Source organism: Dendropsophus ebraccatus, chromosome 6, assembly GCF_027789765.1.
Source record: "Dendropsophus ebraccatus isolate aDenEbr1 chromosome 6, aDenEbr1.pat, whole genome shotgun sequence".
Lineage (NCBI taxonomy): Eukaryota > Metazoa > Chordata > Amphibia > Anura > Hylidae > Dendropsophus > Dendropsophus ebraccatus.
Genome location: NC_091459.1, coordinates 129,967,367 through 129,991,257, shown reverse-complemented (window position 1 = coordinate 129,991,257; position 23,891 = coordinate 129,967,367). Strand labels below are relative to the sequence as shown.

The 23,891-nt window shown below is 46.6% G+C and overlaps 1 protein-coding gene and 1 long non-coding RNA gene across 4 annotated transcripts in view; one reads left to right on the top strand and one right to left on the bottom strand.

Annotated features, from left to right (window-relative positions):
* The window catches only part of LOC138796062 (uncharacterized), a 55,009-nt gene extending 32,705 nt beyond the window's left edge, over nt 1–22,304 (top strand). The window contains exons 2-3 of the long non-coding RNA XR_011363705.1: nt 6,677–6,798; nt 21,020–22,304. This is a non-coding gene — a long non-coding RNA (uncharacterized lncRNA). The remainder of the gene's footprint in view (nt 1–6,676; nt 6,799–21,019) is intronic.
* PAQR8 (progestin and adipoQ receptor family member 8) overlaps nt 17,844–23,891 on the bottom strand; it is a 41,513-nt gene continuing 35,465 nt past the window's right edge. For all 3 annotated transcript variants that reach the window (XM_069975956.1, XM_069975958.1, XM_069975957.1), the window contains exon 2: nt 17,844–22,087. In XM_069975956.1, the coding sequence (XP_069832057.1) occupies nt 20,975–22,039 (1,065 nt within the window). In that variant the 5' untranslated portion in view covers nt 22,040–22,087 and the 3' untranslated portion in view covers nt 17,844–20,974. The remainder of the gene's footprint in view (nt 22,088–23,891) is intronic.

The window sequence follows — 23,891 nt, the reverse complement described above, 5'->3', positions numbered from 1 at the left end:
ATCTTATAGGGGAGGTCACAGGGTCCCAGCAGCACAGAGGATGTCAGGAGAGGAGGGTGCTGATGTTATAGGAGAGGTCCCAGCAGCACAGAGCATGTCAGGAGAGGAGTGTGTTGATGTTATAGGGGAGGTAACAGCAGCACAGAGCATGTCAGGAGAGGAGGGTGCTGATGTTATAGGGGAGGTCCCAGCAGCACAGAGCATAGGGGAGGTCACAGGGTCCCAGCAGCACAGAGGATGTCAGGAGAGGAGGGTGCTGATGTTATAGGAGAGGTCCCAGCAGCACAGAGCATGTCAGGAGAGGAGTGTGTTGATGTTATAGGGGAGGTAACAGCAGCACAGAGCATGTCAGGAGAGGAGGGTGCTGATGTTATAGGGGAGGTCCCAGCAGCACAGAGCATGTCAGGAGAGGAGTGTGTTGATGTTATAGGGGAGGTAACAGCAGCACAGAGCATGTCAGGAGAGGAGTGTGCTGATCTTATAGGGGAGGTCCCAGCAGCACAGAGGATGTCAGGAAAGGAGCGTGCTGATCTTATAGGGGAAGTAACAGCAGCACAAAGGATTTCAGGAGAGGAGGGTGATGGTCTTATATTAGGCCCCGCCCCCTTCCCCCCGTCAGGATTTATTAAGAGGCGCACGCCTGTTAGTGAATCCGGTTGGCCGGGCGCTCAAATCTGTGACCGACATACGACATCTACACCTGCTTCCAGCAGGTGTAGATTTTGATCATGAGGCTCGGAAGGAGGACACTACCACACAAGCTCCACCAGCCCGCCCATCGGGGAGCGCGGTGTACGGGAGGAGTACGACAGGAAGAACGGGGCTGGCAGCGCAGCGATGCAGGACTGAGGTCCCTCCTCCATCTTGTACCAGTGCAGTTATTCACCCAGAAGATCCTGGGTTACTTGTATTCTGCTCACATCGGGGATCTGTCATGTGTGCTGCACTGCACACACAACAGCCCGGAACTTAGTGTGGGGGAAGAAGGGAGAGCACCGGGATGATGTGACCTGTATATAAGCTTCATCCCGGTGACCCTTCTACCCTCCCTCTACTCTCGCCAGAGCTGCTATCCTATGTGCAGCCGCGGCTGGTAGCAGAGGATGCGGCTCCTGCTGACCCGGCTGTCCTAGCAGTGGTGGCCTTCTTACTGGTAGCCATGCAGACAGCACTCCATTTCTGTGAGCCTGTGATGGATAGGAGACCTCCGAGCACATGGAGAAGAGCCTGGCTGTCTGTGGTGTCCATCACCGCAGCCTCAGGGGAGATTCAGCATGGACAACACAGTAACTTCTTATGTGTCCCCACTCCCTGGACGCCAGTCCTAAACTAAGGCTGTGCCCGCGGAGTGGTGGACCTGCCAGATCAGTACCAGGTACACAGGTAGTAAAAGTTATGCAAACTGGAAAGTCACAGCTTGCAGAGCTACAAACTGTGGCTCTCAGGTTTGCATAACTACAACCACCATCCTATGCCAATTATAAGGCATGATGGTAGTAGTAGTAGTAGTAGTAGTAGTATTTCTTCACTATTCCACAACTAGGTACAGGGAGGCAGGGAAGTAAGAATAGCTAGGGATAGAGGGTGAAGAGTGGGTGGAGATTGAAGTGGGAGGGAGACTTGAGTGTAGTGAGGCATGCTGGGAGTTGTAGGCACTGACAAGTATTTAAATATAGTATTTAAATAAGAACAAGCTGCAGGAATCAGCTGTAAGATATCAGTGTGTGGTGGGCGGTGACAGCAGCCAGACTGGGCATAAAATAGACAGAAAGGAAGCCACTACTGAGTCCTTAAAGGGGTTATCCAGCGCTACAAAAAAAAGCCCACTTTTCCCCTACTGTTGTCTCCAGTTTGGATGGGGTTTTGAAACTCAGTTCTATTGAAGTAAATGGAATAATTGCAAACCGCACCTGAACTGGAGACAACAGTAGGGGGGAAAGTGGCCATGTTTTTGTAGCGCTGGATAACCCCTTTAATGTGCAAGTAGTTTTTATTTTTTAGGGGGGTTGATGGATATTTTCTTTAACCTTTCGGGTGACATAATGAAAAATCTAGCCACCAGGGGGTTAAGCTAGGATACTTTGCATCCCCAATTAACCGCCTGGGGGCCAGACTGATCTCACAGTGCACCTATAACAGCAGGGAAGGGGGGATTAAGTGCCCCCCCCCTCCTTGCTGGGAGGGATGCAGTGCAGGATACAGGCACAGGGTACAATAAGCAGCTCCCCTGTGCCTGTCGCCTCATCTCACAGCCGCCCGCAGAGGAGGGAAGTCATTGCTTTAACCCTTCCTCTTTGGGCCGCCTGTGAACTGAAAGAGAAAGTATAAGTGCTGCGTACCTATGGATCAGCCGCACTGCACCGATTCCAGATCTCTTTACTGCATAAACTAATAAGCAGATCTGTTGTACTGGGCCAGTGGTGGGAGGAGCTATTGGAGCACTGAGCCCGCCCCCAGTACAACATGAAGGGTTAAAGCAATGAATCCCTTCCTCTGCGGGCCGGCTGTGAGCTGAGGATGCAGCACAGGGAAGCTGCTTTCTGTGCCTGTATCCTGCACTGCGTGGGGGGCGCTGTAATGTGATAGGTTCTCTTTAGGGTACAAACACACACAGCGTATACGCAGCAAATATGCAGCAGATTAGATCTGAATAACTGAACACAGTATCAAATCTGCTGCGTATCTGCTGCGTATACGCTGTGTGTGTTTGTACCCTTAAAGGAGGTCACCCCGTCCTCTCTGTCGGTACGGATCCTCCGCCAATTAGTGGAGGCCCATACTGCACTGAAGGATTTGGCTGTTCTTAAAATTGATCGCCTCCTACAATATACTAAACATACTTACTATGAGAAGGCCAATAAGGCCCATTCATTGTTGGCCTCCCAACTCGGGGATGATGCGGCCTCGGCAAATCCCTACGCACTCAAGGATGAAAAGGGGACCCTGGAATATGACCCGAAGCGCATAGCTTTGCTCTTTGCTAACTATTACAGTAAGCGATACTCTCTCCCCTCTTCCCTTCCCGATGACCCGACATTACGTTCCCAGAGACTGTCCTCCTTTCTGGACTCCTGTCACTTACCCAGGCTTCAGACTGCGGACCTGCAAGTGCTTAACGCCCCCTTCACGTTAGAGGAATTGACGGAGGTCATCAAGGACCTACCTCAAGGGAAATCCCCGGGCCCGGACGGACTACCCTACTCTTACTACAAGACGTTTTCTGACATTCTTTCCCCACACTTGCTTGCCCTGTATAATGGTTTCCTGGACGGGGAACGAATCCCTGAGAGGATGCTGGACTCCTATATCACAGTGATCCCTAAACCAGACAAGGATCCCACTGACTGCGCAAGCTGTCGCCCTATATCCCTCCTAAACGCTGATCTAAAAATTTTTACCAAATTACTGGCAAACAGGCTGGGGGCCCTTCTGCCGAGTCTTATTGATAAGGACCAAGTGGGCTTTGTGATTAACCGACAGGCGGGGGACAATACAAGGAGGACGATAGACATAGTAGAGATCCTTAATAGAACTAAGTCTTTGGGTCTTCTGCTCAGTCTTGATGCAGAAAAAGCCTTTGATAGGCTAGGCTGGCCGTTTCTTGAGGCCACTTTATCTGCTTTTGGTGTCTCTGGACCGTTTCTTGCGGCCGTCTCGTCCTTGTATTCTTCCCCCTCAGCCGAGGTCCGATTGCCACACGCCATGTCTCCGCGTTTACAAATCCGGAATGGGACTCGGCAGGGATGCCCCCTGTCCCCTCTACTATTCCTGCTGTGTATTGAACCCCTTGCCACGCAGATTATACTCAACCCTGACATCCAGGGGGTCCTTGTCCGGGATAGGGAATTCAAATTGTCCCTGTTTGCGAACGACATCCTGCTGACTGTACGCAATCCCCTGACGTCCTTGCCCTGCCTACATAACCTTTTAACTACTTATGGAGAACTGTCTGGATATAAAATAAATACTACAAAGACTGAAGCCCTCCCAATAAACCTCCCCCCTAGACAATTAGACAACGTGAAGGCGAGTTACCCCTACAAATGGAAAGATCACAGCATCAGCTATCTAGGTACCAACATTACCCCATCGTTTTCATCGTTATTTCGACATAATTTTACACCACTCTTCCGTGAAGAGACTGCTCTCCTGTCTAAGTGGACTGCCATCCCCCTGTCCCTGATGGGCCGAGTGGCGGCAGTGAAAATGTCCATTCTCCCGAAATTATTGTATCTGTGGGAGACACTGCCAATTCCTAACGCCAAAACTTACCTGAAAAATTTCCAGAAGTTACTAATGAAATTCATTTGGGGGAATAGGCGTCATCGTATCTCTCTACCAATAATGATGACCAAAACCACTGCAGGAGGGCTCGGGGGTGCCTGATTTACAGAAATATTACTGGGCGGTCCACCTTAGACGCATACCAGCATGGTCCTCCCTGCTCCCTTACACAAAATGGATGTTCCTTGAACGGCTTTGGCTAGCCCCTCATCACACTAGTAGCCTTCTATGGAACCCTGTGCAACCTACCACTGAGAGGGATCTGCTGGGTCCCATGCGCCTGACGATCCGGGTCTGGGAGGAGACAAACACTTTATCATCCCTCAAAACACCACACTCTCTCCTGTCCTCTTTCCTATATAACCCATCTATCCCGCTGAGTATGCTGGCGGAGGAGATAGGCCCTTGGTTGCAAGCAAAATTATTTCACTACGCGGATGTGGTGGACCCCCTCCAGAGGTCTCTCCTCCCCTTCCAGAAACTCAGGGAAAAATTTAGTCTCCCCCTCCGAGCATTTGGCTTCTATGAAGCTATAGCTCAATATAAGGCGATAGTGTGTCCGACGGATAGGTTCCCCAAACCCTCCCCATTTGAATGGCTATGCAAGACAAGTGCTTCCAGCAGTGGCTTAATCACATCCATTTATGACATGCTTACTCGGTCGCCTGACGCAGAGCCCATCAAATTCTCCTATATGACCAAATGGGAATCATACTTACACAGAGAGCTGCCTTATGAGGTGTGGCAGGTGGTGTGGTCGCAGGCATCGAAGTCATCCCAATGTGTTAGTTACAAAGAGAATCAGTATAAGATTTTGATGCACTGGTACCATACCCCAGACCTATTGCACAAGCTGTTCCCTCAGGTGGCAGACACTTGTTGGCGATGTGAGACGCAGAGAGGTACCCTGTTCCATGTCTTTTGGGAATGCGAGAGGTTACAACATTACTGGAGGGAGGTAAAAGAGGTGGTTCGAGCTGTACTTGGGACAGACATCCCGCTTGACCCGTCGGTATATCTCTTGAACATCCCCCCTAAGACCCTTGGTAAAAACTCCTCTCGGCTTCTGTTACATATTTTGACTGCAGCAAAGTGTGTCATAGCGGCAGCCTGGAGGTCCACGGCATCCCCCCACGACAGGCATTTATAAATAAGCTGCTGGATGTAAGGAGAATGGAGTACCTCTCTGCCCTCAACAAAAACACAGTCGAGAAATTTAACCAGATCTGGGATCCATGGGACGCTCTGTACACTAGACCCCTTCCCCCCACCCTAATGTGTTACCCCAAGTTTTTTGGTTTTGTGTGTTTGGTTACAGTTTAATGTTCATAGTTGAGGCCTACTCGAGACCTGCCTATTGGATACCATGCTATACTTATTGTATGCTAGAATTTGATGTGCAATCTTCCTACACAAGGCCCTGCGTCTCTTCCAGTTCCGATCTTCTTGGAAACACTGAGGAATCACTGTGGAAGTTTTGCAGGTGGCTGTTTTAAAATGGTGTGGAAGTATACTGCTGCAATGTATTGGTATGTGCTCGAGATACCCTGGTGGTCTTGTTATTTTTATAATAATGGAAAAATCTTATAAATAAACAGTTTACAAAAAAAAAAGGAGGTCACCCCTCGTGCTGGGGTGACAGGCTCCTGACCCCCCGTTACAGCCCCCTATACTCACCTGATCCCGCCGGGTCCCGCTTCCTGATCCGGTCGGGTCACGGAGATATCAGCTCCCTAAGCCCGGCGCGCGCTCACAGGAGAGTCAGATGCTCATAGAGAATGAATGGGGAGTCCGATGCTCCGTCATTCTCTATGGGCATCGGACTCTCCTGTGAGCGCGCGCGCCGGGCTTCGGGAGCTGATATCTCCGTGACCCGACCAGATCAGGAAGCGAGACCCGGCGGGATCAGGTGAGTATAGGGGGATCTAACAGGGGGTCGGGAGCCTGTCACCCCGACACGGTGGGTTACAGGTCCTCTTTAAGCTTTCTAATTGTAAGCCCATAGCAACCAATCACAGCTCAGCTTTCATGTTCCCAGAGCAATGTGAGAAATGAAAGCTGAGCTGTGATTGGTTGTTATGGGTCTCTTGCTATAAAACAGCACAATACATTTCCCTTAGGAGCCTGTAGCAACCAATCACAGCTCCCCTTTCACTTTACCAGGGCAAATAATATGTGAAAGCTGAACTGTGATTGGTTGCTATGGGCCTCTTGCTATAAAACAGCACAATACATTTCCCTTAGGAGCCTGTAGCAACCAATCACAGCTCCCCTTTCACTTTACCAGGGCAAATAATACGTGAAAGCTGAGCTGTGATTGGTTACTATCTGGAAACAAGGACGCTGTGTGATAAATCTACCGAGACCCCAACGGGTGTTTTTGTCTTGGCAGCGTATAGTCCTACAGCCAGTGGCAGAGAGAAGAGCTGGAGGAGAGTGACCAGCAGGGGGCGCTCCTGTGTGCCGTCCACCATGGTTGTAGTTCCCCTTTCCTCCTCACCTCACACAATAACGGTGAGTACGGCAGAGCGGCCATCTTTGGGGGGGCAGAGCTGACAGGTACAGTGTAAGAGAGGTGGTGTATGGAGTTTTTAGTGTCCCACATTATAATTTTTACACACTTACACCCTTGGACGCCTTGCTCCAATGTATAGTGACATATAAAATTCTGGTTTATAATAAATTCCCCCTATGTCTATTTTCTTAACAAGAAGAACACATTTTTTGCAAAAAAAACACATTTATTTAAGTTTTTAAATCATTCGCTGTCGGCGGTCGGGATGTCCCTCGGAGCGTGCTGTGGTGGTGGCGGCGGGGAAGCCGCTGAGCACTTTCTTGGAGATGATGGCCAGGCATTTCCTCAGCTCCTCGGTACTGGTGAAGCATCGCAGGATCAGTCTGATGCTCTGTAGGAAGCCGATCAGCATCCTGCTGGTGGTTATAGTCCAGGACAATGTCGCACTCGCTGTGATTGCTTGCAGATCGCTGATGCTGATGGTGGAAATCCACGTGATCCGCTCACCGGCAGTAGTAGTGGTGATCCAGGTGGCTGTGGTCATCCAGATCTCCAGGAAGCTGGTGAGGGTGGTGGTCCAGATGATTAGATCTCTTGTGCTGCAGATCCAGGTGATGAAATCACAGGCGGTGGTGATCACACTCACTGGCTCTACAGCAGCTGTGATCCAGGTCAGCAGGTCACTATTAGTGAAAGTTCAGCTCAGCAGGCGGCTTGTGGTGGATATCCAGCTAAGCAGGTCAGTGAAGGTGGTTGCTGCACTTTGGAGATGGCTGGTGATGGAAATGAGGTCACAGGTGGTCATATTCCAGTTGTGCAGGTCTCCAATGGTGTTGTTTGGACTCTGCATTTTGATGGTGCTGGAGTTGCTACGCTGCAGGTTGATGGTGGTGGAATTTGGTATCTGCAGGTTTGTGGTAATCTTCCAGCTGGGCTGCTCTCTGATGTAACTGTTCAGCCACTGCAGGCCCCTGATGATGTTGTCCGATTATTTTAAATAATTCGCTGTCGGCGGTAGGGATGTCCCTCGGAGCGTGGTGTACTCGTGGTGGTGGGGAAGCTGCCGAGCACTTCCTTGGAAATGATGGCCAGGCATTTCCTTAGCTCCTCGGTGCTGCTGAAGCATCGCAGGATTAGTCTGATGCTCCGTAGGGCGCCGATCAGCATCCTGCTGGTGGTGTTCATCCAGGATAACGCCTCACTCACAGTTATCAGCCAAGCACACCTGTTGCAGCGGCTGGTCACCAAAGTGAGTAGCTGGAGGGTTGTGGCAACCCACACCAGCTTCTCACTTATGCTGCTCAGGATGGCTTGTAGATCGCTGGTGGTGATGGCAGACATCCACGTTATCAGCTCACCGGCGGTAGTGGTGGTGATCCAGGTGGCTGTGGTGTTCCAGATCTCCAGGAAGCTGCTGCGGGTGAGGGTGGTGGTCCAGGCGATCAGGTCTCTGGTGCTGTAGATCCAGTTGACGAAATCACAGGTGGTGGTGATCACGCTCACTCGCTCTACAGCAGCTGTTATCCAGGTCAGCAAGGCGCTGTTACTGAAAGTCCTGCTCAGCAGACGGCTGGTGGTGGATAGCCAGCTGAGCACATCACTTACAGCAGATAACCAGCTGAGCAGGTCAGTAAAGGCGGTTGCTGCACTCTGGACATGACTGGTGATGGACATGAGCTCACAGTCGGGCAGGTCTCCAATGGTGGTGTTTGGACGCTGCAGGTTTCTGGTGGTGTAATTGGGCCTCTGCAGGTTCGGGGTAATCTTACAGCTGGTCTGGTCTGTGATGGTGCTGTTTGGCCACTGCAGGCCCGAGGTGATGTTCTCCCAGCTGAGCGGGTCGCTGATGGAATTGCCCCAGCTCAGCGGGTTGAAGAAGGGTTCAATCATGCTGAGTGGTTGTCTGGTGGAAAGACAGCCCACCAGGATTGGAACCAAATAGTAAAGGAGGTTGCCAAAAATGGCAAGCTCCCTCTCAATCCTCTCCTCTCTCTCCATGGATTGACGAAAATATAAAACCACTAGAAATAACTGTCAGTATACACAGGCAGAAAGCAAGGTAATACCAACAGTGTGCTCGCTAGTGAGTCCCTAAGAACAGAGAATCTGGGGCTCTGCACCTTCTTTTATAGGGCCCTGGGATGACATCACCAATTATGTCACTTACGTGATGTCACTGCTTGTCATAGTGATGTCATGAGGATGCCCGGGCACGTTGTCAGGTTGTCAAGATGGAAGTTGTTGTTTTAGGTTGGAGCACATTGCACTGCAGTCTATTAGCCATGTCACCCACTGTACAATGTCAGATGTGTATTATACAGAGCAGGAGTCCCAGAGGCAGGAGAGGGAGCATGGGGCTCCTGCCAGCCGTCTATTCAGTTGCTGATACATCTGAGTAGGGAGAGAGAGCAGCCTGGTCTCCATGGCGACCACTGCAGCCCCTATAGCTACACCACTGGGCATCTGATTACCGGTGGCAGAAGTAATTGGATGCAGCCCTAGACCATAGGTTGTATCTATGTTTTCCAGGACTCCCTAGGGCGGCATCCAACTTCTTCAGCCTCGGGTAATCAGATGCCGAATGATGGGACCCGAGCATGCTCCAGCGGTGCTCATCTCTACTGACCACATAAGCTGGCTGCACTTTATTCTCTCAGTGGTCAAGAGACTTGTGTTCTTGGAATTGGTGGTGGTCCTAGTGGTCTGACTCCCACCCATCAGCTTTTGACTCTTGATGTTGAGGATACATCTGTATTTTTGCTCAGTATTTTTGGACAGTATTTTGCAACCAAAACCAGGAGTGGATTGAAAACACAGAAAGGCTCTGTTCACACACTGCTGAAATGGAGTGGATGGCCGCCATTTAATGGCAGATAACGGACGTTTTTATATTAAATAACAAAAATTATTTGTCCTTAAATGGTGGCCGTCCACTCAATTTCAGCAGTGTGTGAACTGAGCCTTTCTGTGTTTTTAATCCACTCCTGGTTTTGGTTGCCAAATACTGTCCAGAAATCCTGTGTGTGAACATAGCCATAACAGGGATATGTAAGTGATCCCAACCTAGAGCTCCCCAGAGGTTGCAGAACTACCCACAATATCCAAACAGCCTTCTTCAGTCCTGAAAGGGTTAAACTCTAAAGGAAAACCTAAGGCTATCAGGGCATGATGGGAGTTGTAGTTTTACAAAAGCTGGAGACAGGTTGGAGAACATTTATTTATTCATGTTAACCCCTTCAGGCCACTGTTGGGTTTACATATACACCATATAGTTTTCCTAAAAGGTTTGTTAAAAAAATATATATATTTTTCAAATCAGCTGATGCCAGAAATTTGTAATTTACTTTTTATAAAAATCTCAAGTCTTCCAGTACTTATCAGCTGATGTATGCCCTGCATGAAGTGGTGTTTGTTCCAGTCTGACACAGTGCTCTCTGCTGCCATCTCTGTCCATGTCAGGAACTGCACAGAGCAGCAGCAAATCCCTATAGGAAACCTTTTCTGCTCGCCAGACTGGAAAGTATACACCACTTCCTGAGGCACATGCAGTAGCTGATAAGTACTGGAAGACTGGAGTTTTTTTTTAATTGAAGATGATTACAAATCTCTGGCACTTTCTGGGACCAGTTGATAGGAAAGGTTTTTTTGTTTTTTTGGGGGGTAAACTATCCCTTTAAAGCGTCCATCCTACCTCCTAGTGAGATTGGTCCCCTAAGGTGGAGATGGGGAACCTTCAGCCCTCCAGCTGTTGCACAACTACAATTCCCATCATTCCTGGACAGCCAAAGCCAGGCATGATGGGATTTGTAGTCATGCAACAGCTGGAGGGCCAAAGGTTCCCCATCCCTGCCCTATAGGTTTGATTGCAGAAGGGGGAGGGGGAGGGGGGGTCTGACTGCTGAGACGCTACCGATCCCGGGAATCCTGAACATAATGTGGATTTAGGTCCTGAAGTAGGAAACTCCATCTGAGTTGCTGTGTGTCACATCATGTCCTACACAGCAGGTTTTGTGAACTGCTGCCGTCTATGATAGAAAAGTGTCAGGATCAGGGCAGTTTCTAGGCCATTTTGGCAACAGGACGAATCCTGACAAAAGCGCCCCCCCCCCCCCCCCCCCCCCCCTTACACTTTTCCTTCAACTTCCTTCCCTTTTCCCTTGTATAGGGTCTCATACAGTAGAAATTGCACTGTTTGGGGTCACCACGCGTAAGTAGGTGTGTGGGTTTCCCCCTGTACGTATGATCTCCTGCTGTACCCCCATAAAATAATAATGTTCCCTGCTGTCCCCTTATACTCAGGTAGGTCCACTGCAGACACATATGCCCTTATACTCAGGTATGCCCCCTGCATCCAGATTTGCCCCATGTAGCAAGACATGCAAGATAGATAGATAGATAGATAGATAGATAGAAGATAGATATGAGATAGATAGACAGACAGACAGACAGACAGACAGATAGATAGATAGATACAGGGGCGTAGCTAATGTCCCTTGGGCCCTGGTGCAAGAGTTCAACTTGGGCCCCCCCTTCCATGATCAAGCGATCGATAGATAGATAGATAGGTATATCAAGACCAATATTACCAATAATACCAGTATATAGGAAGGAAATATCACCATACATATTACCGCCATACTGTTACAGACCAAATCCTGTATACTGACCAATAATACCAACCAGTATACAAGGGGCAAATATTGCCACCACAACAATCACCACAATATCGTTACTGACCACAACCTGTATACTGAATTCAATAATATACTGTACCAGATTACAAGTAACAAATAATCCCATCACATACTGACTAACACCACCGCATACTGACTAATGTCACTGCTGCTAATGAACAACAACCACTGTACACCGATCACTATCACCTCATCCAGTCATATAGAGGTGGCCCCAGCTCTACACAGGTTCTATACACCATATACATCACAGTGCAGTTACAGTATATCAGGTGACTCACAGGGGACGTCTTCTCTGATCGGAGTTCTTTCCTTTTCCTCATCTTCTCCATCTGTCCTGGGCCGTTATGAGAACTTCTCAGAGCCACGAATCCACAGAATCTGCCAGACAGACATATTAATCTCCTCACTCTGGCACCATCCTCATCTCTCTACACACTGCAAATCTGTATTGGCCCCTTTACACCCTCATTTAGTGGGTAGGCTGACTCTATGTGACCCCCTTACAGTATATGTGCCCCTCTGTGTAGAGATGGCCCCATGTGCATCTCCTTGTGAGCCCCTCTCAGTGTAGTCCCCCTTATAGATGCCCCCCTGTGTAGTGTCCCTTACAGACTGCCCATCTCTTGTATTCCCTTTTATAGATGGCCCCCTTTGTGTAGCACCCCTTACAGATGCCCCCTTTGTTGTCCCCCTCTGCCCCTCTTATAGATGCCCCCCATAGATGGCCCCTGTGGTGACCCCCTGTGTTGTCCCCTTATAGATGCCCCCCTCGTGTTGTCCCCCCCCTGTGTTTTCCCCTTACACATGCCCCCATATAGATACCCCCCTTGTAGATGCCCTCTCTGTGCTGTGCCCTTATACATGCCTCCCTTATGTTGCCCCCCCATATAGATGCCCCCACTGTGTTCAATATAGTAAACGGAGACAGCACTTAGGTGAAGGTGAAAAAAATCGTGGCTTTATTCACACCCCTGCGACGTTTCGGCTATACACACTAGCCTTTCTCAAGCCTTTCTCTAGTGTGTATAGCCGAAACGTCGCAGGGGTGTGAATAAAGCCACGATTTTTTTCACCTTCACCTAAGTGCTGTCTCCGTTTACTATATTGTTTGGAGTCCGGATTTTTTGAGTTCAGTCTGGTGAGGCGTGCACTACTCTAATTTTTATTATCTTTTTTGCCCTTTTGGCTGTTAGTGCTGTTACCTTTTGTATACTCAGCCAGGGCCGTTTCTAGCACCGTGCAGGCCGGGCCACTGCACGGGGCGCTGATAGCTAGGGGGCGCCAGGGCCGTCTTACCCATTGGGCAAGGTAGGCTGCTGACCGGGGGCCCTTGCGTCCGAGGGGGCCCCGAAAGTCTTTTTGATCCTGCCAGCGCCGAAATAACAGCAGTCGGGGCCTGTGAGAGATCACTATCAGAGGCCCCATGCTGCTGTTACTTCGGCGCTGGCGGGACACGGGAGCGGGATCAGCCGGCATCACTTAGTGCCGTCGTACGTCCGAACGCCATCGTGACGTCATCACCCCGCTCTTAATTGGACGGAGGGCCGCAGTGGACGGCCGCGCGCTCCGGCCCCGCCTCCTGTCCACAAGTAGCTGTAGCGGCGTCAGGCTTCTCCCCTGCCGCTCTCCTTTACCTCAGGCTGCTGCACGGCCACGGGGGTGAGTATTGTAACCCCCGGAGGATTACTGTGTGTGTTTGGGGCGGGGGATGGCGGTCTGCAGGGATAGTGTGTGGGGAATAGTGTTGGCGGCCGGGGGGGTTGGCAGTGTGTGTGTGTGTGTGTTTGTGTGTGTGTGTGTGTAGGAGGAGGAGGAGGAGGATGGGGGTAGTAGTGTGTGTGTAGGAGAAGGAGGATGGGGGTAGTGTGTGTAGGAGGATGGGGGTAGTAGTGTGTGTGTAGGAGAAGGAGGATGGGGGTAGTGTGTGTAGGAGGATGGGGGTAGTGTGTGTAGGAGGATGGGGGTAGTGTGTGTAGGAGGAGGAGGATGGGGGTAGTGTGTGTAGGAGGAGGAGGATGGGGGTAGTGTGTGTAGGAGGAGGAGGATGGGGGTAGTGTGTGTAGGAGGAGGAGGATGGGGGTAGTGTGTGTAGGAGGAGAAGGATGGGGGTAGTGTGTGTAGGAGGAGGAGGATGGGGGTAGTGTGTGTAGGAGGATGGGGGTAGTGTGTGTAGGAGGATGGGGGTAGTGTGTGTAGGAGGAGAAGGATGGGGGTAGTGTGTGTAGGAGGAGGAGGATGGGGGTAGTGTGTGTAGGAGGAGGAGGATGGGGGTAGTGTGTGTAGGAGGAGGAGGATGGGGGTAGTGTGTGTAGGAGGAGGAGGATGGGGGTAGTGTGTGTAGGAGGAGGAGGATGGGGGTAGTGTGTGTAGGAGGATGGGGGTAATGTGTGTAGGAGGAGAAGGATGGGGGTAGTGTGTGTAGGAGGATGGGGGTAGTGTGTGTAGGAGGATGGGGGTAGTGTGTGTAGGAGGAGAAGGATGGGGGTAGTGTGTGTAGGAGGATGGGGGTAGTGTGTGTAGGAGGATGGGGGTAGTGTGTGTAGGAGGAGGATGGGGGTAGGGGGAGGAGGATGGGGGTAGTGTGTGTAGGAGGAGGATGGGGGTAGTGTGTGTAGGAGGAGGATGGGGGTAGGGGGAGGAGGATGGGGGTAGTGTGTGTAGGGGGAGGAGGGGGGGCAGATGGGGGTAGTGTGTTTTTAGGGGGGCAGATGGGGGTAGTGTGTTTTTAGGGGGGCAGATGGGGGTAGTGTATGTGTAGGGGGGGTCAGATGGGGGTAGTGTGTGTGTAGGGGGGGTCAGATGGGGGTAGTGTGTGTGTGGGGGGTCAGATGGGGGCAGTGTGTGTGTAGGGGGGGCAGATGGGGGCAGTGTGTGTGTAGGGGGGGGGCAGATAGGGGTAGTGTGTGTAGGGGGGGTCAGAAGTAATTGTACTGGCTAGGGGCGGGGTTGCAAAGATGGGGGGGGGGGGTTGATGGCGGCGGCCGTGAGGGGCCCAATTCGCACCTCTGCCCAGGGGCCCATAATGCTGTTAAGACGGCCCTGACTAAGGCAGAGCCCTGGAGAATAATAAAGATACTAGATAAGTATCACATACACAGTGAAATCACCCAAAAATATTAAATAATTATGGGCAATGGAGGATGCCTGTATTCCATGAAGTCCCGCTCACCTACTCACCCTACGCGCGTTTCGCGTGGCTTTATCCCTTGATAGTGGCTAGCTCCTGATGAAGAGTTTTTAATATTATGTATATGATGTATATGGTGATAAAGGATTTGTTATACTTCTAGATTATTTGTGCAATTTCTTTGGTTGTGTGTATAGGTTTGGTTGCACAGTAGATTTATTTAGGCAGGACTTTGTTTTGGGTTGTCTCTCTTGCTATATACCATGGAAATTTAGGAGATCCATCTTTCCAAGAATTCTTCATTTGTCAAGTTATGCAGTGATGCGACTTTCACTGTACGGTTAGGCTTTTTAGGAGACCCATCTTTCCCATAGGCCTGAATGGCAAAGGTGCCTTGTTCAAAAATATAAAGAAAAACCCAACTTTTCCCCAAAAAATGCTTACAAGTAATACAATCTCTAATATAAATAGAATAAGAACCCCTGTGAGGTGGTGACCACACTGGTAGTGATCCGGCATGCAACTACTTCTATGGGGGCGCTCACTGCATACAGATTTATACTCATCCCACTAGCTGAATATAGGCAGTGCCCCCTAGTGGTGGCTGCAGGCAGTCAGAATTGTGTTATTGAGTTTTGCCATGAGGTTCTATAATTTCTGTGCATGTTCCTGTATAATCCACATTTCTTAGGTAGTCATGGGGAATGCATTTACAGGATTTGAAAAAGCACAGCTACTTTCTTGAAAAAAACAGTGCCACCTCTGTCCTCAGGTTCTATGTGGTATTACAATTTGGCTCTATTCACTTCAATGGACCTGAGCTGCGAAACCCACAGCCAAACTGAGGACAGGAGCTGTTTCTGAAAGAAAGCAGCTGCCATGTCCTAATTTTGTAGATTTGGTACAAGAATGTAAAAACAGCCCCGACTCCTATAGGGCCTCTAGAGCTCAGGTTTGAGGTCTATTATTATCAGCTTCATTGTTTGGGAAACAGGGTCCCTGGTGATCCCACCCCAGAGGCCTCACAAACTTATCTGTACCATGGCCTTGTCCCACCTGTTTCTACTGTTTTTAACATAACAAAAGCCTTCACCAGGGGTAATAAAAGGTCTTCATGACAACAGAAAAGTTCCTAAGATTTTCAGATAATTTCTAGACAGTGAAGAATGTAATGAATCAGCCACTGAAGCTAATAGTGAGTTGCCATTTGTTTTAACTTCTGACAAATGGTGTGAGAATCGATTATATGTAGTCAATGAGTGACTGGTGACCCCACTCTTCTGCCCTGCCATAAATCCTGGGGGTATCTGAGTACTGGGAGACATTCTGAGGACCCAGAAAAGGGGACTGCTAAAGGTGAATCTCACTCTTTCCTTTATGACCTGTTCTCTGTTTATAGTCTGTTTCTGGCTTTGGCTTCAATAAACTGCCAGATAAATCTGAAATAACTAATTATTTGCTGTTAAATGGTCATCCACTCAATTCGAACAGTGTGTGATCATAGCCTAACAGCTGTACTTGTAGGAAGTGAAGGGGCTGCAGCACTCACACAGGTGCGTCTGCCGCTTTAATCAGTTGATCGGTGGGAGTGTCCAGAGTCTGGCCTTCACTGATTGGATATTGATAGCCTATCATTGAAAAAATCCTGGAGAACTCCTTGAAGACCAGAATGCATCCAGGTGGAAGCAGTAATAATAGTCATAAAATGTATACAAGTATAAATGTATAAAAGTAGTAGAAGTAATAATAATAATAATTATTATTATTATTATTATTAATATTATAACAACCACAGTAATAAAAGTAATAAGTCCATATTGAAGCAATTCTCAGTCTGAGCACAAGGTGGCGCTTGTAGACTGTGATTTGGCACAGGATGTTGTGGTGTCCTCTGCCTGTGATAACCTGCTCACCCTGCACTCTGATGTGGTTGATTTTCTACATACACAGAAAGGATAGAGAGGAGTAATCTAAACTTATTGGGTCCAGGTGTAAAATCTGTAGAAGAGACCACCATCACCATGTGTTAATATTATACCATGTATAATATGGCACCACATCGCATCTTATGTGGCAGAGAGGTCTATGAGTCCTCCTAGGCACCGGGGCTGAGACCCTCAATAATCACTAGATATAGCCTGTTTACTCTACTGTAGGGATTTTGAGAAATTTTTATTTTTATTCTATAGTCCATCTCGACATATTTCTGTGTTGCTGCTGCATTTACTATTAATTGGGCAATGATGGCAGCCAATTATAGGTGTGGTGATTGTTATAGTACATATTATAGTACATTATGCGCACCCCCTTGAGATATGTAGTATTTTATGTCATTAGGGAGGGTATCATAGTATCAGTGGTGTAGCTACCAAGAAGGCAGACCACACAACTGCTATGGGGCCTGGAGACCCATGTGAAGTATGGTCTGCATATATAGTACACATCAAAGCACCCCTGTACAGTGGCTCGCGAACCCCCCCCCCCCCCCCCTACCCGGGGGCAGTGATGTACAGCACCAATAAAAACCGAGGCATTTGTTGTCCTGTTTTGGTACCTCCTCTCCCTCAATCCCTCTCCATAAAGAACCATGAAGACAGGGGGTAGAGCTTCAAACTGCTCTTTCATGATAAAAATGCATTTTTCAGCTAATAGACTCAATTACAAAGTTTCTTGAAATCGACTGTATTATTGATTTCTGCAAAAAAAAATTAAAACGACAGTTACACTTTAAATTCTCGAATCTTCCAGTACTTATCAGCTGCTGTATGTCCTGCAGGAAGTGGTGTATTCTTTCCAGTCTGAAACAGTGCTGCCCCCTGTGTCCATGTCAGGAACTGTCCAGAGCAGGAAAGATTTTCTATGGCGGTCTGGACAGTTACTGTCAGGAACAGAGGTGACAGCAGAGAGCTGTGTCACAATATGCCACTTCCTGCAGGACATACAGCAGCTGATAAGTACTTGAAGACTTTTAAATAGAAGTAAATTACAAATCTGTATTACTTTCTGACACCAGTTGATTTGGAAGAAATTTTTTTCTTTTGCCAGAATACCCTTTTAATCCTTTAAGGACCCTGGAAAGAAAAAGGTATGTTTGGAATAATGATGACTAGCCCTATCTAGCCGCGGGCTCACTTACACCGTCTCTAAATTTTTTATTGGCGGCTGCATAAAAACAATTAATTCAATAATTTAAGAACACAAAAAGTGTAAAAAGTGTTTTATTGTATTTGGTCACCATGTACGAGTTACAATCAGTTAAGACACTTGAGGCAAACCACAGGTCTATTACACAGCAAGATTCTCTGTTGGGATCAAAGAATAGTTTTATATAAATTTCTTTAAAAAAAAAAGTATTTTCCATGTCATAAAAACTAAAAAATTGAATAAATTGTAGAAGTAATCTAAGATGGTGGATGGACCTCTACATGTTTCTCCTTTTTGGACAACCCATCTTTACGTGTCCTATGAGGCATCACTTGTTCCCAGGAGACCTGCTCACAGGGCGATGGTTGCCACAAGTGGACATGCCAGACCATAGAGATAAATGAGTCTCCATGTGTTTATAGTATAAATATAACAGTACAGTACCAGGTATTCATCATACAAACCTACACATGGTGGGTGTAAGAGACTCCACCATGTCAGCAGCCTGACCATTCATAAATATATTGTATAAAAAACCCCCACAGAAAATAATAAAACAAAATCTAATTGTTTTGGACCATAATGCCCCTTTCTTGCAGGGTTGTAATTGACCCTAATTTTTTTTTTACTGTCTCTGAAGCTTAAGATACTTTTTATTCCCTTGTTGTAAATTTATAATTGTATTTATTTAACACTGATTAATTTTTTGTGTGTTGTAAAATATTATATTTATTTAGAATAGACTCCGCCCACGAGGAGCTGACAATTTAGTTTTTATAGACACCAGGGACAGGAAGGCTATATATATGGAATTTAATCTGAGATAACAGAGTCATAAATTGTTGGTGCCAACCATTGGGTTGATATGATGTCTATTCTTACAAGGGAATGTGACTGACAGATCTTACTCTCAGTTTTTATTGGGTTGATCAAGCTGTGGAAAGTTCCTTTAATTTCTTGTCACAGTGGCCATTGCTGTATCTGTTCATCTAATATCGTCTATCATATACTGGCTAATATGGAATCACTGGCCCCTGGTAGAATATTGGGGTGCCAGCGGACCAAGAGTCTCATGTGCAGTTTATATCCACATAGAGAACATGTGGACATCATGCTAAGGCGGCTTCATTGCATCTAGCAATTATTTTCCAGTGCAAACTAGACACCTCGGCCAGCCGTCAGCACAATCATTTATACAGGTTTTATATGACTTTATATATATATCGTATTATTAAGGATTAGATATAAACATATATAAAAGGCAATAATCGCCAGCACCAGTTAATTCCTTGTTAAAACTGTTAAAGTGAATGCAAAAGTTATAATGTTTTGGACTCAAAATTGAAGGAGTTACCAAAAATGTAGAAATTCTAGCCTTGAAGGTGGCCTTATTCTTTGGGGTCATTTACATGCGTCGTAATCCACGGACCCTACGGAGCGTGAAGTTGGGGGCCGGTATCAGGAACTCCTGGCATCATGTATCATTATGATTCCGGGAGCCACGTGGTGGTGGTTAATGTTAGGACCAAGAGAAATCGCCACCAGGACTTAACCATAATGTTAGAAGAACACTTGGAAGCTATTGAATCTGTTGAAAGGATAAGTTGATGGTTGGATCGACCCACCATAGATCCATGTGATTCAATGAAATTGGATCTGAAGCTGGATCATTTGCTACTTCTCATAATCAGGTCACAATATTGATGACTTATTGAATGGGTCTGGCATCCAGTGGTTGGGCACCCAGAATAATTTCATATGATAAGCCCACAAAATCCTTCAATGTAACATAAGAAAAGTTCAAGCTTGGTCTATAAAGTGCAATTGTGAAACATTACGGAACATGTCCCCTAGATATGCTAAGTGCATGATAAACCTAAGCTGCCGTCCCATTCCGTATGTGGTCTCCTTATCTTACAGAATTTGTCATCTGTTACCCAAGATCTAAACATGAGTATGACGTTAAGGTGACGATTTTGACCGTCTGGCTATCTAACGTACATGAAGGTATGCCAACTCTCCTACGAAGGCCAATGTTGGGGAAAAAGGATCAGACTAAAGGATCCTTTTGTAGTCAAGGTGGATAGGCTACTGCTTGAGGGGCCTGACAGAGGCTTCTTTCCTCTTTCTATTGGGATCACATATATGCCCAAGCAAGAGTGCATAGGGGCTGAAACAGCTGCTGGCTGAATGCTATCTAATGTGTATACATGAAGTTTTGAGGCCACTGCAAAAAACTACCAACGGTCAAAGATATACATTACATGTGTCTGCTATGAGGCTCTTGGCGAGGATCTTGGATATCTTGGGTGCTTCCATTCTCTTGTACTAAAAAAAAAGTGTTCATTGGTATCCTTCTGAGGGGAAAGCTCAGTTTGGTTATAAAGTGTATCTCCAGCGTTGATTACCTTCCTGTTCTGCAAAGATGGTGAAGACACAGCTCAAGAGGCAACACGACCCAACAAGTTCAATGCACAAGTCTTTGCTGGGCATCAGACAGTTGCCTCGTCAACTGTACCGCCAAACACAAGCTGCATCTCCTTGGCCTGATCTTTGCAGAGACCATGGGTCTTCAAACTACAGCCCTCCAGCTGTTGAAATACTACATTTCCCATCAAGCTTTAGCTGTCCAGGCATGGTGGGAATTGTGGTTTGGCAACAGCTGGAGAGCCCTAGTTTGGAGACCCATGGTGTAGACCATCACTGGAGGTACCCTTTAGTTAGAATTTTCCAGCAAGAGAAGCTCTTCAATGAGAACTTTCCCCAACTGGAACCTGCAAATATTCTTACCAGAGGCATCAAATTCTTCACTAAATTTCCTACATAACGTTTCAAAAATCTTCGCGATAGACATCCAAATTCTAAAAATAATCTTTAAATGTCTAATTTAAGAGAACTTTTCAACAATGATCACATTTCTCCATCATCGTTCAAAAACATTAATCTCTTGAGTCAATTATAAATAGAACTTAAACGGAGAAAAATAAGTGCAACATTCAGAAGTTTCCTTCTATTTCCTTCCATAAGCCGACTCCTTGGGCAGACGCCATTCATAGGAAAAAAATGTTGTACTAAGGCTACAAAATGACCCACATTCAATTTTACATCCAAATCTCAGTTTTTAGTGGTAAATAAATTAGTAGGTCCTATGTTATTAAATAACATGATCTGGATAAGATGAGAAGTCTAAGATGTTCACCATGTTCCTCACAAGTCTTTCTTTTCTAATTTTTGCTTGATCTTCTGCCGTAGATAGAACGCCGTCAGAGCTGTGCAAAGAATGAGTAGGAAGAACGAAAAGCAAGAGGCTTGGGTTAGGCTTGGGCTGTACCGTGCGGTGAATTGTTCATGTCTGGCCTTGTAGTCTAGTAGCACAGCTTCCAGTTGGGACAATGTACATAAACCTAAAAACAAGTGAAAAATTTGGTGGCCATGGCCGATGATATCACATCCACCAGGGAAGAATTTTTCTGGCACGGGACAAGAGAAAAAGTAGGAGCTAATGACAAAGAAGATGATCTGTAGAGAGTGGTACCATATGGCCCTGTCTGAGCATTCTTCCATATAGCAAACTGTAATCCGATGGATCACGGGGCTGATGTCCAAGATGTAAGCCAACCCCGCGGGGACAACCTGGCAGATCTTCCTCATGACTGGATATGGTCTCCTGTATCGATATTTGGCGAAGCAGCAACCCACACAGGACATCCATCCTAATATAGCAGCCCCTGGCAAGAAGAAAGGCCAGGCTTTGTCATACCAAGCTTGGTGGGAACTGTAGTAGTAATGGGCCAAGGCGCTTCCATACTGGTAGGTGCTAACCCCAACATAGTCCATGAAGTAGAAAGTGTAATGGGCTAGCTCCGATTTGGACTGGAGCAAATGTGCCAGTATACTGCATATGAGATAGGTCAATGAGGCCAGGACATATAAGACTAGAGGTATCGACAAGGTGTTCCAGGAGAAGCTTTCCGCCTCCACGAAGGCTCGAAACCTCAATAGAACGGCAAAGGCAACAAGAAGATGAGTCCAGACATTCATTGATTCATTGTGCTTCTGGAAAAGGCTGAGGAAATAATACTTCCAGTCTTGGTCTGTCGGCCTGTATCCGCCACGGATATACGGTTCTCTGAAGAGGTTGGGAACATCCGAGTCCTTGACCGTGGAAGGCATCTTCTTGAGGAGGCCGCTCTCCAGGAGCTTGGGGATGCGACGTAGCTGTTGAGCACTGATAGACAATGTGCTGATACATTCCAGGATGGCTGTAGTCATTGCAGAAGAACCGGGGGTTGACGCAGGTCAATGTAATCCGATTTCCACCTAGTGAGGAAGAAAACCATAAGTCAAACCAATAAAAAAACCATTTACTACGAGGACTAACAAAGACAAATGCTAGACAACCTTCTTATGTAATCGGATCTTACATTACGTTCAGAGCAAGACAAATTTTTTAGTTTTTTTATGTGACTAATTTATCAAGAGTCTCGAGGAGTGAAGGCTTTTAGCTTTAAATGAGGCTGGAAAACCATAGTACTAATAAATGGCAATAACAATAAGCATTTGTATTTCCTTATAAATATCCCTGATGGCTGAAACACAAAATGCATTACTAAAGGGCGAGGCTCTACCCTATAAGCATGTGCAGATAGAGTACATACACAATGCTCTAATATCAGGGATATACAGTGCCCAGATAATGGACAGTATTAACAAGCACCCAAATAACAGTGCCATACTATGTGTTATACTGCCTATACAATACACCAAATAATATAGTGCTTAGATAATACCACCAAAAAGTAATCAGATATCAGCATATTGAGCTCTGAAAAAAATCATAAGTACATCAACAATTTCCTGATCAAATATAAAAAAATAATACCATACAAAAGACTAAACTGTACTGTGCCTAAATAATACTGCCATACAATTCTCTAGTAAAACTTCCACACAATGCCTATACCATAAATCAATCTTTATAGTGCCTTAATAATGCCGCCATAGAGTGCTCTAATGACAGTGCCATACAATGTCTATACCATATATAATATATTATTGTGCCTTAATAATGCTGTGCTCGAATAACAGTACCCTGCCATACCTATCAATGGATCAATCTCTATGGTGCCTAAATAATGCTGCCATACAGTGCTCTAATAACAGTACCATACAATACCCATCAATAGATCAATCTTTATGGTGCCTAAATAAGAATACTATTAATACATGGCTGTAAGTAACAGTGCCATACAATTCCCATACAATATATGAAACTGTACAGTGTATAAATAGTGCTGCCATACAAAGCTCAACATAACAGTGCCATACAATTCTCAAATACTGTAATATTGTAGAATACCCAATTAACAGTGCCATATAGTTTTTGTATATTAATACAGCAATGTGCTCATACAGTGTGCTAAAACACTTTAAAAAAAACTATACTCTATAAAAAAAGATAGTGTACTGCCAAGATAATACTATCGTACAGAAATTGAATAACAGTGTCATATAGTGTTCTGATAACAGTATCATACAGTGCAGCAACAATGTGAAAACAGTGGTGCTATACAAGGTTTAAAGAATCAACCAAACTGTACTGTGCCTATATAATACCGTCATACATTGCACTAATAGCTATGTTATACCGCTGCAAAACAATTAGCTCATCCAGTGTCCAAGCAATAAAAGCTGTACTGTGCAGTACCCAAAACACACCGCCATACATAATGCATGAATAATGCCGCTATACACTGATCCTATAAAAGAGCCATACAGTTCTTAAATAATACTGCTATATACCTTATGTTAATTGAGTCCAATAAATTGTGGATCCTGATGCAGTTTGCCACAGCTGCATGAAACAGAAACTGAATGAAAGCCCAACCGTACTGTTCATAAAAGGAATGGCAGAGCGGCTAAACAGGTAAATCCTGGAGATCAGGTCGATCAGAAAACCCCCATAGACCTGTGTCTATGACACTAACCCCACCACCAGGCTCTAATGCCCCTACAGTCTATAAGCATTCTATACAATGCAAATATATCACTCAGATCTGGGAAAGCTGGGTGACAACCAGTGTGGCCATCATGTGGGTTGTCACGCACCTGAATGGCAAATCTG